The sequence below is a fragment of the Hemiscyllium ocellatum genome, chromosome 37 (assembly GCF_020745735.1).
Source record: "Hemiscyllium ocellatum isolate sHemOce1 chromosome 37, sHemOce1.pat.X.cur, whole genome shotgun sequence".
Lineage (NCBI taxonomy): Eukaryota > Metazoa > Chordata > Chondrichthyes > Orectolobiformes > Hemiscylliidae > Hemiscyllium > Hemiscyllium ocellatum.
Genome location: NC_083437.1, coordinates 43663534 through 43676138, shown reverse-complemented (window position 1 = coordinate 43676138; position 12605 = coordinate 43663534). Strand labels below are relative to the sequence as shown.

The 12605-nt window shown below is 42.3% G+C and overlaps 1 protein-coding gene across 2 annotated transcripts in view; it reads left to right on the top strand.

The window, feature by feature from the left end:
- Positions 1-510: 510 nt before the first annotated feature.
- Positions 511-12605, top strand: part of cfap74 (cilia and flagella associated protein 74) — a 201498-nt gene continuing 189403 nt past the window's right edge. For both annotated transcript variants that reach the window (XM_060852040.1, XM_060852039.1), the window contains exons 1-2: positions 511-542; positions 3573-3633. In XM_060852040.1, coding sequence (XP_060708023.1) covers positions 3597-3633 — 37 coding nt within the window. In that variant the 5' untranslated portion in view covers positions 511-542; positions 3573-3596. The remainder of the gene's footprint in view (positions 543-3572; positions 3634-12605) is intronic.

Here is a 12605-nt window from a genome sequence, read left to right as displayed (position 1 = left end):
AAAGGACGATGAATCTGTGAACTTTTTTACAGCAGAGGGATTGAAGGCTGGCTGGTTAAGTCTATCTTACTGAATGGGAGAGCAGACTGGATGGGCTGAATGGTCTGCTCCTGCATCTTGTGATGTCTGGTGGATGGGAATATGAACAATAATTAATATTATTAATTATTACTGTACCAGGAGGACCACAGAAGCTGAGCCCCCACCTGGAGCGGACATTGCAGGGTGGATGAAGGAAGGTTCTGGAAGGTGTCCCTCCTCAGCAGCAGCTTCCCCAGTGACCGCATGTTCCATCGCAGCTTTCACACCCAAGAGAAAATCAGCCAGCAACACCCCAAAGCACTGCCTCACTCAGCCTCCTGTACATCAGGAAGGTTATGTATAATTACTGTGTTCACCATTCAGACACTTCGCTGCAGTTTTGTTGATTATAAACCACCCACCCCCGAAAATCGCGGACTGTTCCGCCCGGCCGTTACCATGGACACCGCCAAATGCTAGGCCCGAAGCCTGGGCCTCGGGTGGATAGGGGCGGCCGGCAGGTGAGGAGCGCTGGGGTTTACCGGCCCGGGTTCGGCCAGGGTTTTGTGTATCCCGGGGGGGCACACGGACCAAACTCCACCCTCCACCCTGGAGCTCTCCCCTCCTAATACCCCCCCCGCCCGTGAGCTCTCCCCTTCATACCCCCCCTCATACCACCCTGAGCTCTCTCCCCTCTTACCCCCCCCCAGCGCTCTCCCCCTCATAACCCTCCCGAGCTCTCCCCCCCCCATACCCCCTGAGCTCTCCACTCCTGATATCCCGCGCTCTCCCCCCTCCTAACCCCCCCCAGCTCTCCCTTCCTCATACACCCACCAAGCTATCCCCCTCATACCCCCCGAGCTCTCCCTCCCCATAACCCCACCGAGCTCTCCCCTCCTCCGACATCCTCCGAGCTCTTCCCCCGAGTTCTCCCCCCCCATACACACCCCCCAAGCTCTCCCTTCCTCATACCCCCCCGAACTCCCCCCCCTCATACACCCCCCGTGCTCTCCCCTCCTCATACCTGCCCCGGAGCTCTCCCCCTTATACCCCCCCAAGCTCTCCCTGCCATACCCCCCCGAGCTCACACCCCCATACCCCCCAAGCTCTCCCCTCCTCATACCCGCCCCCGAGCTCTCCCCCTCATACCCCCGAGTTGTCCCCTCCTCTTACCCTCCTGAGCTCTCCCCCTCATACACACCCTGAGCTCTCCCCTCCTTATACCCCCCAAACTCTCCCTCATACCCCCCTGAGCTCTCCCCCTCAAAACCCCCTAGGCTCGCCCTCCTCAGACCCCTGAGTTCTGTCCCTCATACCCCCGAGCTCTCCCCCTCATACCACCTTGAGCTCTCCCCTCTTCATACCCCCCCGAGCTCTCCCCTCCTCCAATCTCCCCCATGAGTTCTCCACTCCTCATATTCCCCCCAGCTCACCTCCCTTCCCTCATACTCCCCCCCCGAGCTCTCCCCTCCTCCTATCTCTCAAAACTCTCCTCCCTTCATACTCCCCCTGAGCTCTCCCACTTAAACTTCCCTGATCTTCCTCCCTTCTTCATTCATCCGTCAGAGTTCTTCCCTCTTTCTCCTCAAGCTCTCCCACGCAAATCCTACCAGAACTTACCCTGTCAGCAGCAGTCCCCCAATCTGCCCTCCTGCTAAGCCCCTACAAGAGCTCTTCACCTCTCTTTAGCCATCTGCCCATTCCCCCACCCTACCCCATCCCAAAGAACTCTCCCTCTTTCCTTCAACTTCAAGAAGTTCCCAAATTCCTCCCCCAACCCCTTAAAGCTACAAGAGTTCTCCAGTGGAAGCTATGTAGTGTGCTACTGAAGAATACAGACTTGAGCCTGATCCCTGCATCCTGCAGAGTTAATTTTATGAGATGTTGTTGGTCTTTGTGTTTCTGAAATAGGAACAAGTAAAACTATATCAAGCAGGATTTCTCTCCCTGATCCATATTCAGTGAGCTCCTTCGGGCATATTTGTGTGTGTGTGAACTATTGGCACACACAAAATTAGCTAAGTCTTAACTGTCCCCATAATCCAATAACCTAGCTGCCAATACTAGCTTTGTAAGTTTAACACTCAAGCATTGTACTAAAGAGTAGCTGATATCAATGGAACTGTGTCTTGATATAAACCAGACTTCAGCTCAGGACTATTTAGCAAAGTATAATGTGTAACGATAATGAATTGTATTTATACAGTATCTGGATGGAATAAAAAAATTCAAAGATTTTGTGTTAATTTGCAGTCAACTAATAACATGAAGAACTGGTGTCAAATGTTAGATTTTCCTTATTATGAAAAAAATTGATAGAATCATTGAATCCAAAAGATTCTGCACTGGACCATAAGTCCTCTTCTGCACCTCGTGTAAGTACATGTGACAGTAAAGCTAATCCAAACCAATTCAAAAAGAGGCCATTCAGCCCATCCAGTTTGTAGTGACTTTCCGAAGAACAGCCCACCTCGACCCAGACCCCCACCGCCCAATCACCGTAAACCTACAGGAGGTTTCCACCATGGCTAACCCACCTAACCTGCACATTTTTGAACTGTGGGAGGAAACTGGAGCATTGGAAGAATCCCACGCAAACACAGTCTAACTTGATGCAGAGTGCAAACTCTCTTAACAAACATCTAACAGCTTTCAAACATTATCTTTTATAATTGAAGATTGTAATTTCTTCATGTAGTAGTAATTAGATAGCAGTACAATTATTTTTTATATTTATTCACAGGATATTGGCATCATTGACTAATTGAGAATTTATTGCACATCCCTATTTGCCCAGATAGTAGTTAAGAGTCAACCACATTGCTGTGGGTCTGAAGCCACCTGTAGCTCAGGACTGCAGATTCCTCCCCCAAAGGGCATTAGTGAACCAGCTGGGGTTTTCCAACAATTGAAAGTGGTTATGTGGTCATCATTAGCCAAGCTGGTTATTCCAGATTTTCATTGGATTCAAATATCAGCATCTGCCATACTGGAATTCAACCCCATGTCCCCAGAATATTAACGCGAGGCTCTTACTGATGAAGGGCTTCAGCCTGAAACATCAACTTTCCTGCTCTTCGGATGCTGCCTGACGTGCTGTGCTTTTCCAGCAAACACACTCTCAACTCTGATCTCCAGCATCTGCAGACCTCACTGTCTCTGGATTACTGTTGTAGTGACATTACCGCTGCACCATTGCCTCCCCTTATTATCTCTTATTTGCTATGAAAAATGAACTTTGTGCAAGGTACTTTGCATCTAATGTAGTACATTTAACAACACTCAGCTCCACATGTTATGTTAATGCATAAATACTGTTAACTTATTGCACCTAATTATGGATGGTTCCCGAATAAATATATTCTGTGAATAATTGCTTAAATAGGGCAACATAGTTATGTGACTGTCAGCAGTTTTGTATGTGTAAACAGAAATTTGCTTAATTTGCATCCAGACATATTTTTTGGAAAGGGCATGTGTTTATCATTATTATTTAGGTTTGAAACAATTGCATTAAATGCATGAAATTCTTATTTCTATCCATGTTACAGCCACTGCAGACGGAATACTTGAATATGGAGGAAGAGGATGTTTATCAGGTTGAAAATGAAGGTGAGGGAGAAACAAAATCTGAATGAGAACAAGAATTAGGAATAAGTAAAGATGGAATTATTACTTTCAATATTTTTCTTCACAGATAGCATATTGCTAAGATATTAGTATCATTGCCTTAAATTGTAATAAGTGCATATGAGGGAGATCATTCAGTCCATCAGCTCCTCTTATTCCAGTTGTGTAGCCAGCTGCTTCCTGAATGACTGCAAAGTTTTTACCTAACCTATCCCTCTGGAGGACTAGCATGCATATTGTTTACTTTTTATATGAGAATGTGTTTATAGCAGTTGACCTGACATGATCTTATGCCATTATCATTTGCCAAAGTATTCAAATGACAATCAAAAGAATGTCTATTCAATTTACAGAAGACAAAAACTTTAATTGAGGAACATGCAATCATTGCAGAAGGGAGAAATTTAAACCCCAAATTACTGAAAAAAATGCTCAAGAACAAGCAATTGCTGAAAAGGTACAAAATAAAATTGTTGAAATAGTTTCCATTCCTTTGGATGGCTAATGAACAACATTGTTTCTTCGGCCATATGTGTTTGGTCCAGAAAAGTTACTATCCGTATGGCTTAGGTTTTAGTTCCACTTCCTAACAATGCTTTGAAACACCCATAATGATGCTTCTTTACATATTGCAAGTTCTTTGTCCCTCGATGCTTTTTGGAGGGTTTTTGCAATAATGTGTTTCATCATTGAGTCTAAGAATTAGTTTGCACAAAACAACCGAGCATGTAGCTTCCTGGATACTTTAATTCTGTGCATGACCTTGTGAGACTGTGCAGTTCTTCGGCACAGTGGCTCAGTGGTTAGCATTGCTGCCTCCCAGCTCCATGGACCCAGGTCCAATTTCAGCCTCGGGTGACTGTCTATGTGGAGTTTGCACATTCTCCCGGTTTCTGCATGGGTTTCCTCCAGGTGATCCGGTTTCCTCCCACAATCCAGAGATGTGCAGGTTAGGTGAATTGGTCATACTAAATTGCCCATGGTGTTCCGGGATGAATAGATTAGGTGTAATAGTCAGTGGTAAATGTAGAGCAATAGGGTAGGGGAATGGTTTGATGGATTATTCTTAGGAAGATCGGTGTGGACCTGTTTGGCCTAATGGCTTGTTTCCACACTGTAGGGATTCTAAAAAAAATGCTAACCAACTCTAGCTTTCAGCAGTTTCTTTGTCAGGGGTTATGAAACTCTGACCTTGTCAGTAATCAATGCCTTCATGGGGGAAGGGGAGAAAACAGACAGCAATGCGAGATAGATTGGATTGAGATAATGGGAAAAAGAAGTGAAAACTATGTGTACCCTCATTACTGAGAGTGTTGTGCACAAATCACATTTTGTTCCAACACAATAATGCATTACAGTATTCATATAATGGAACAAATGATGAAACCAAACCTTGAAAAGTTATCAACATTATCTGGATCCTAATATGTGTCACATTCTTCAAATATATTTCAGTGTGATTGCAAAATAGATCAGTACAGTTTCTGGAGTCAGGGTTGACCTTAGTTACAGTTGTTATAGTGGACATTGGCTGGAATTCCCTACTGAAGTAGAGTTTTTTTTTCTCGAGGTTTAAGAGGAAATCCCTTTTTAATATAATTTAATAATTATTGAAAGGAGTTAACAGGGTTGTTCCAACATAAGTAAAAGCACAATATTCTGACCTTTTGTCAGAATGTAGTTTAAGAGGTTTGACAGAAATCATCAAACTTAAGCATTAACCCTGTCTCTCTCCCTTCATAAATGCTGCCTAATCCATTGAGATTTTCTAGTATCCTCTGCTGTTGTTTCCTGGTTTCTGTCTTCCTCCCTTTTCTGGATGAAGAAGTGGACATCTACTCAATTCCATTTCATTTTTATGTTTCTAGCTAGCTTTCTGTCATATTCTAATGTTTCCCTCCTTCTTAATCTTTTTTCCAGTCTTTGCTTTTTAAAAATATGTTGCCCAGTTTGTTGACATGCATCTGTCTTTGTGAATTTTTTCTTAATATATGTTTTTAGCTTTAGTCCTGTCCTTGGAATTTTTCTTTCATATTGGAATATGCCTATTTTGTGGCGTCTGATGTATCCCCTTAAAGGTCTGCCACCATATCTCCCATGACTTATCCCTTAATCTAATTTGCCAGTTCACTCCAGCCACTCTGCTTTTATGCCCCATGACTGCCTTCATTTGAGTTTAAAATAGTAGACTTGTACTCAGTCTTCTCTCCCTCAAGCTGAATGTAAAATTCAATCTTATTATGATTAATGTTTCCTCGAAGTGCCTTCACTAAGAGATAATTAATTAAATCTACCCCTTTGTACAATACCAAGTATGGTACAGCCTGCTGTCTGGTTGGCTCCAGTACATGCTGTTCCAAGAAATTATCCTGAAAACATTCTGTGAAATTCTTTTTCAGCCCACTTTTATCCATCTGATTTTCCCAGTCAAAATGTGATTAAAACCCCTGATGATTATTCCCATACATTTCTGACAGTCTCCCATTTTTTTCTTTCTTGTACTGGGGTGTGTTGCTGAACAAAGAGACCTTGGAGTGCAGGTTCATAGTTCTTTCAAAGTAGAGTCGCAGGTACATAGGATAGTGAAGAAAGCGTTCAGTATGCTTTTCTTTATTGGTTAGAGCATTATGTAAAGGTGTTGGGTGGTTATGTTATGGCTGTACAGGACCTTGGTGAGGCTACTTTTGGAATACTTCATGCAGTTCTGGTCTCCTTCCTATTGGAAGGATGTTGTGAAACTTGAAAGGGCTCAGAAAGGATTTACAAGAATTTGAGCTGGAGCGAGAGGCTAAATTGGCTGGGGCTGTTTTCCCTGGCGTGCCAGAGGTTGAGGGGTGACCTTATAAAGGATTATAAAATCATGAGGGGTATGAATAGGATAAATAGACAAGGTCATTTCCCTGGGGTGGGGGAGTCCAGAATTTGAGGGCATTGGTTTAGGGTGAGAGGGGAAAGATAAAAGGGATCTAACGAACAACATTTTCACACAGAGCGGTGTGAGTATGGAATGAGCTGCCAAAGGAAGTGGTGTGGACTGGTACAATTACAGCATTTAAAAGGCATCTGAAAGGAAGGGTTTAGAGGGATATGGACCAAGTGCTGGCAAATGGGACTAAATTAAGTTTGGATATATGGTCAGCACGGACGAGTTGGATAGTAGGATGGAAGTTTCCATGCTGTACATCTCCACAATTCTGTGGTAATTACTGTTCGAGAGTTCATACTTTATGCCCAGAAGTGACTTGTCTTTATCATTTCTCCACCCAAACTACTTCTACATTCTGCTTTTCTAAACAGAACCTTTATTTTTGTAATCTTGAGCCGTATCTATTATTTTTCTTTTGGATATTTATTTTCAATTTATTCTTGACACAATTTTGATCCTTTGCCCACTATTTAGTACTTCCCCAATTATGAAGCTTGTTAAAACATGAACTAAAACATTACAGGGAAGACATTAGATGTTATTATTACAGAGTTTATAACAGGGCACTTGAAATGTTCCAGATAGTCAGGCAGGGTCAACATGGGCTTGTAAAAGAAAAATAATGTTTATCCAAACTGAGGAAGAAGCACATACTATGGATAGAACATAGAACATAGAAAAATACAGCACAGAACAGGCCCTTTGGCCCACGATGTTGTGCCAAGGTTTAATCCTAACGTAAAATATAATAACTTAACCTACGCATCCCTCAATTGATTGCTATTCATGTGAATTACTTAAATGTCCCTACTGACTCTACTTCCATTACCACAGCTAGCAGTGCATTCCATGCATTCACAACTCTCTGTGTAAAGAACCTACTCTGACATCTCTCTGCATAAAGAACCTACTCTGACGTCTCCTTTATACCTTCCTCCTAATATCTTCAAACTATGACTCCTCATACCAGTCAATTTGCCCTGGGGAAAAGTCTCTGGCTATTAACTCTATCTATTCCTCTCATTACCTTGTACACCTCGATCAGGTCTCCTCTCTTCCTCCTTCTCTCCGGAGAGAAGAGTCCGAGCTTATTGAACCTTTCTTCATAAGGCAAGCCCTCCAGTCCAGGCAGCATCCTGGTAAACCTTCTTTGCACCCTCTCCAGAGCCTCTGTATCTTTCCTATAGTAGGGCGACCAGAACTGGACACAATATTCCAAGTGTGGTCTCACCAGGGACTTGTAGAGCTGCAGCAAAACCTCACGGCTCTTAAACTCAATCCACCTGTTAATGAAAACCAAAACACCGTATGCTTTCTTAACAATCCTATCCACTTGGGTGGCAACTTTGAGGGATCTATGTATTTGCACACCCAGATCTCTCTGTTCCTTCATACTGCCGAGAATCTTGTCTTTAATCCTATATTCAGCATTTGAGTTCGACCTTCCAAAATGCATCACTTCGCATTTATCCAGGTTGAACTCCATCTGCTATTTCTCAGCCCAGCTCTGCATCCTGTCTATGTCGCACTGCAGCCTGCAGTAGCCCTCTATACTATCGACAATACCTCCAAATGTTGTGTCATCTGCAAATTTACTAACCCACCCCTCAACCTCCTCATCCACGTCATTATAAAAGCTACAAAGAGCTGAGGCCCAAGAACAGAACACTGTGGGACCCCACTCAACACTGACTTCTAGGCAGAATACGTTCCATCTCTCTGCCTTCTGTCGGCCAGCCAATTCTGAATCCAGATAGCCAAATCTCCCTGTATCCCATACCTCCTGACTTTATGAATGAGCCTACCATGGGGAACCTTATCAAATGCCTTGCTGAAGTCCATATACACCACATCCACTGCTCGACCTTCGTCAACCTATCTTGTCACCTCCTCAAAGAACTCAATAAGATTTGTGAGGCATGACCTGCCCCTCACAAAGCCATGCTGACTGCCTTTAATCACACCATGCTTTGCCTAATAGTCATAAACCCTATCCCTCAGAATTCTTTCCAAAACTTTGCTGACCACAGACGTAAGACTGTTTGGTCTGTATTTGCCAGGGATTTCCCTATTACCTTCTTGATAAGAGGAACAACATTCACCTCCTTCCAATCCTCCAGTATGACTCCCGTGGAGAGTGAGGAGGCAAATATCCTCATCAGCGGCTTAGCAACCTCCTTTCTTGCTTCCCAGAGTAGCCTAAGATAAATCTGGTCTGGCCCTGGGGACTTATCAATCTTAATATTTTCCAAAATTTCCAGCACATCAACTTCATCAATCTTGATCTGGTCAAGACTGTATCCAAGCTCCTCAAAGATTTTATTCACAACAAGGTCCGTTTTCCTGGTGAAAACCGAAGCAAAAAACTCATTTACGGCTTCCCCTATCTGCTCAGACTCCACGCACAAGTTCCCTCCACTATCCCTGATTGGTCCTACCTTCTCCCTGATCATTCTCTTATTCCTCCCATATGAGTAAAATGCTTTTGGGTTCTCCCTAATCCTCTTGCCAAGCCTTTTCCGTGCCCCTTCCTGTCTCTCCTCAGTCCATTTATGAGCTCCTTTCTAGCAAGCTTGTAATCCTCTAAAGCTGTGCTAGATCCTTGCTTCCTCCACCTTACGTAAGCTGCCTTTTTCCTTTTGTCGAGAAGCTCCTCTGTTCTCGTCATCCAAGGTTCCTTAAGTTTACCCCTTCTTACCTGTCTCAGAGGAACAAATTTGTGCATCACTCGCAACAACTGCTCCTTAAATAGTCTCCACATATCTGCTGTGCCCTTTTTGTGGAACAATTGTTCCCAATCTGTACTTCCTAACTCCTGTCTGATGGCATCATCATTTCCTTTTCCCCAATTAAATATCTTCCCTTGGTAACTGCTCCTTTTCCTCTCCAAGGCTATTGTAAATGTGAGGCAGTTGTGATCACTGTAACCAAAGTGCTCTCCCACCGCGAGATCTGACACCTGTCCTGGCTCGTTGCTGAGCACCAAATCCAAAATGGCCTCTCCCCTTGTCGGCCTGTCTACATACTGAGTAAGGAAATCTTCCTGAACACACCTGACAAAAATGGCTCCATCCAAACCATCTGCACTTAGGAGGTTCCAGTTGATATTGGGAAAGTTGAAATCACCCATAACTACAACCCTACTACTTCTGCATTTTCCCAGAATCTGCCCACCTATGAATTCTTCAATCTCTCTACTGCTATTAGGGGGTCTGTAGAAAACCCCCCAATGCGGTGGGTGTTCCCTTGCTGTTCCTAACTTCCACCCATACTGACTCAGTAGACAAACTTTCCTCAACAACCTTCGTTTCTGTAGCTGTGATGCACTCTCTGATTTGCAATGCTACATCCCCTCCTTTTTTAGGATAGAGGGAAGCTAATGGATTCACTGTACTTCAATGTCTGGAAAGCATTTGATCAGGTGTCATATCCACGATTTTCATGGGATATGGGCCACACTGATGGCGTTTTATAATTGATATAAATTACTTGGATGAAAGGACCGAAGGTATTGTTGCTAAATTTACTGATCACACAAAGCTATGTAGGAAAACAATTTGTGAAGAAGATGTAAGGAAGCTACAAAGGGATATGTACAGGGATATAATTGAGTCAACAAAAGTTTGGCAAATGGAGTCTAATGTTGGAAAAGTGAAATTGTGCTTTTTTGGCAGCAAGAATAAAATCAAGCACATTAGTGAGAGATTAGTGAGACCTGAGATGCAGGGGGATATGTATCCTGTTGTAGTATGCACATTCAACAGTAATTAGGAAAACAAATAGAATGTTGTGATTTATTCTGAGAAATATTAAATTCAAAAGTAGATAGCTTCTGCTTCATTTATATATCAGTGAGATCACATCTGGCGTAATATGTGCAGTATTGGCTAGCTTATTTGTTGAAGGTTGTAAATGCAATGGAAGCATTTCAAAGAAAGTTTTTTGAACTTCTGTCTGGAATGGGTGGGTTCTCTTATGAGGAAAGGTTGGAGAGTCTAGGCTTGTATTCGGCAGAATGGAGAAGAGAACGTGATGACTTGATTGAAATGTATAAGATCCTAAAGTGTCTTGACAAGGATGGCTGTGGAAAGGATATTTCTGCTTGTAGAGTTTACAGTATGGAAAGAGGCCTTTTGGCTCATCATGTCTGTGCTGGTCATAAAGAACCTGTTAACTCTAATCCCATTTTTCAGTACTTAGCTCACAGCCTTGTATGCTGTGACTCTTCAACTGATTATCTAAGTATTTTTGAAATGCTCTGATGGTTTCTGCCTCTTTCACCTTTCAGGCAGTGAGTTACAGATACCCAACACCCTCTGAGTGAAAAAAACGTGCTTAATTTTCCTCTAAGCTCCATCCCCTTTACTTTAAATCTATGCCCCCTGGTTATTGGCCTCTCTACTAAAGATAAAAGTTCCCATCCACCTTACCTACACCCTTCATAATATTGTACAGCTCAATCAGGCCCCCCCTTTCAGCCTTTTCTACTTTAAGAAAAACATCTCAGGCCATCTAATCTTTCTTCAAAGCAGAAATGCTCCAGGCCAAGCAACATCGTGGTGAATCTCTTCTTGCACTCAGTACTGCAGCTATGGCTGAACCAACTTATGCAACTAATTGGACAGATCTTACAGAATTGGGAAGATACAACAGGCTAAATGACCTGCTGATGTGTGATAAACTCTTCTGCCGACACCTGATAACCTTTCACCACCCCTTGCTTATTAAGAATGCACCTACCTCTGCCTTAAAATAAAATTCTGCAAAGATTTCACCTTTTGAGGAAAAGATTTCCAATAACTCAAAAACCTTTATGAGAAAAATATTCTCCTTATCTCTATGTTAAATGTGTGGCCCCTTATCGTAAGATAATGACTGCTAGTTCTAGATTCTGCATGAAAGGAAACATCATTTCCACAGAATTTTATACATTTCAATCAAATAATTTTTCACTCTTTCTAAATTCCAGTGGATACAGCCGTTGCCAGTCTAACCTTTTGCTCATCCTGGTATTAGTCGAGTAAATAAAAAAAAAATTGCTGATGAAGCTCAGCAGGTTTGGAAGCATTTGTGGAGAGAAAACAATGTAAATACTTTGAGTCTCATATGACTCTGTCATAACCCTCAGATCTCCAGTATCCATATTACTTCACTTTTGTTTTAATTAACCTTCTATGATATGCTTCCAATCACTTGCGTCCTTGCTTTCATAAGGAAACCAATGCTGTATACAGTACGGATATGGTCTTATCAATAGCATGTATAACTAAAGTATAGATTCCATACTTTTACATTAAAGTTCCTTTGCAATAAGCAATATCATTCTGTTAGCTTTCCTAATTACTTGCTGTTTACACATACTAAATGTTTGCAATATACAGTATATATTAGGACACCCAGATCCCTCCGTATCTCAGAGCTCTACAGTCTCTCACCATATAGATAATATGTTTCTTTTTATCTCTCTTGCCAAAATTGTCAATTTCATATTTTCTCTTCATTATACTTCATTTGTCAGCTTTTTAATCTATTCACTTAATTTATCCATATCCCTTTGTGGCATCCTTATATCTTCTTCAAAATTTACTTTCTTACCAATTTTTGTATAACCAGAAGCTATAACAGCTATACCTAATAGCTGTACCTATGGTCCCTTCAAGTCATTTATATAAATTGGAAGGAGTTGAGGCACCAACTGATCCCTGTGGTACGCTACTTATTACAGAAAATAGCCCATTTGTGCCTACTCTCTATAGTCTGTTTTCCCAAAATGTCACCTCCTTCATGATGAGCTTTTACTTCCTGCAATAATACATGATGTGGCATCATTAACAAATGCTTTCTAGAAATCCAGGTACAGTACATGCATCCCTTCCCCTTTACCCACAGCACGCTACTTCTTCAAAGAAGCTCAACAAATTGGTTAAAAATCTTCATTTTTATAATATCATGTTAACTCTACCTGATTATCTTGAACGTTTCCAATTGCCTTTCTATAACATCTGTTATAGTAGCTTCTAACATTTTC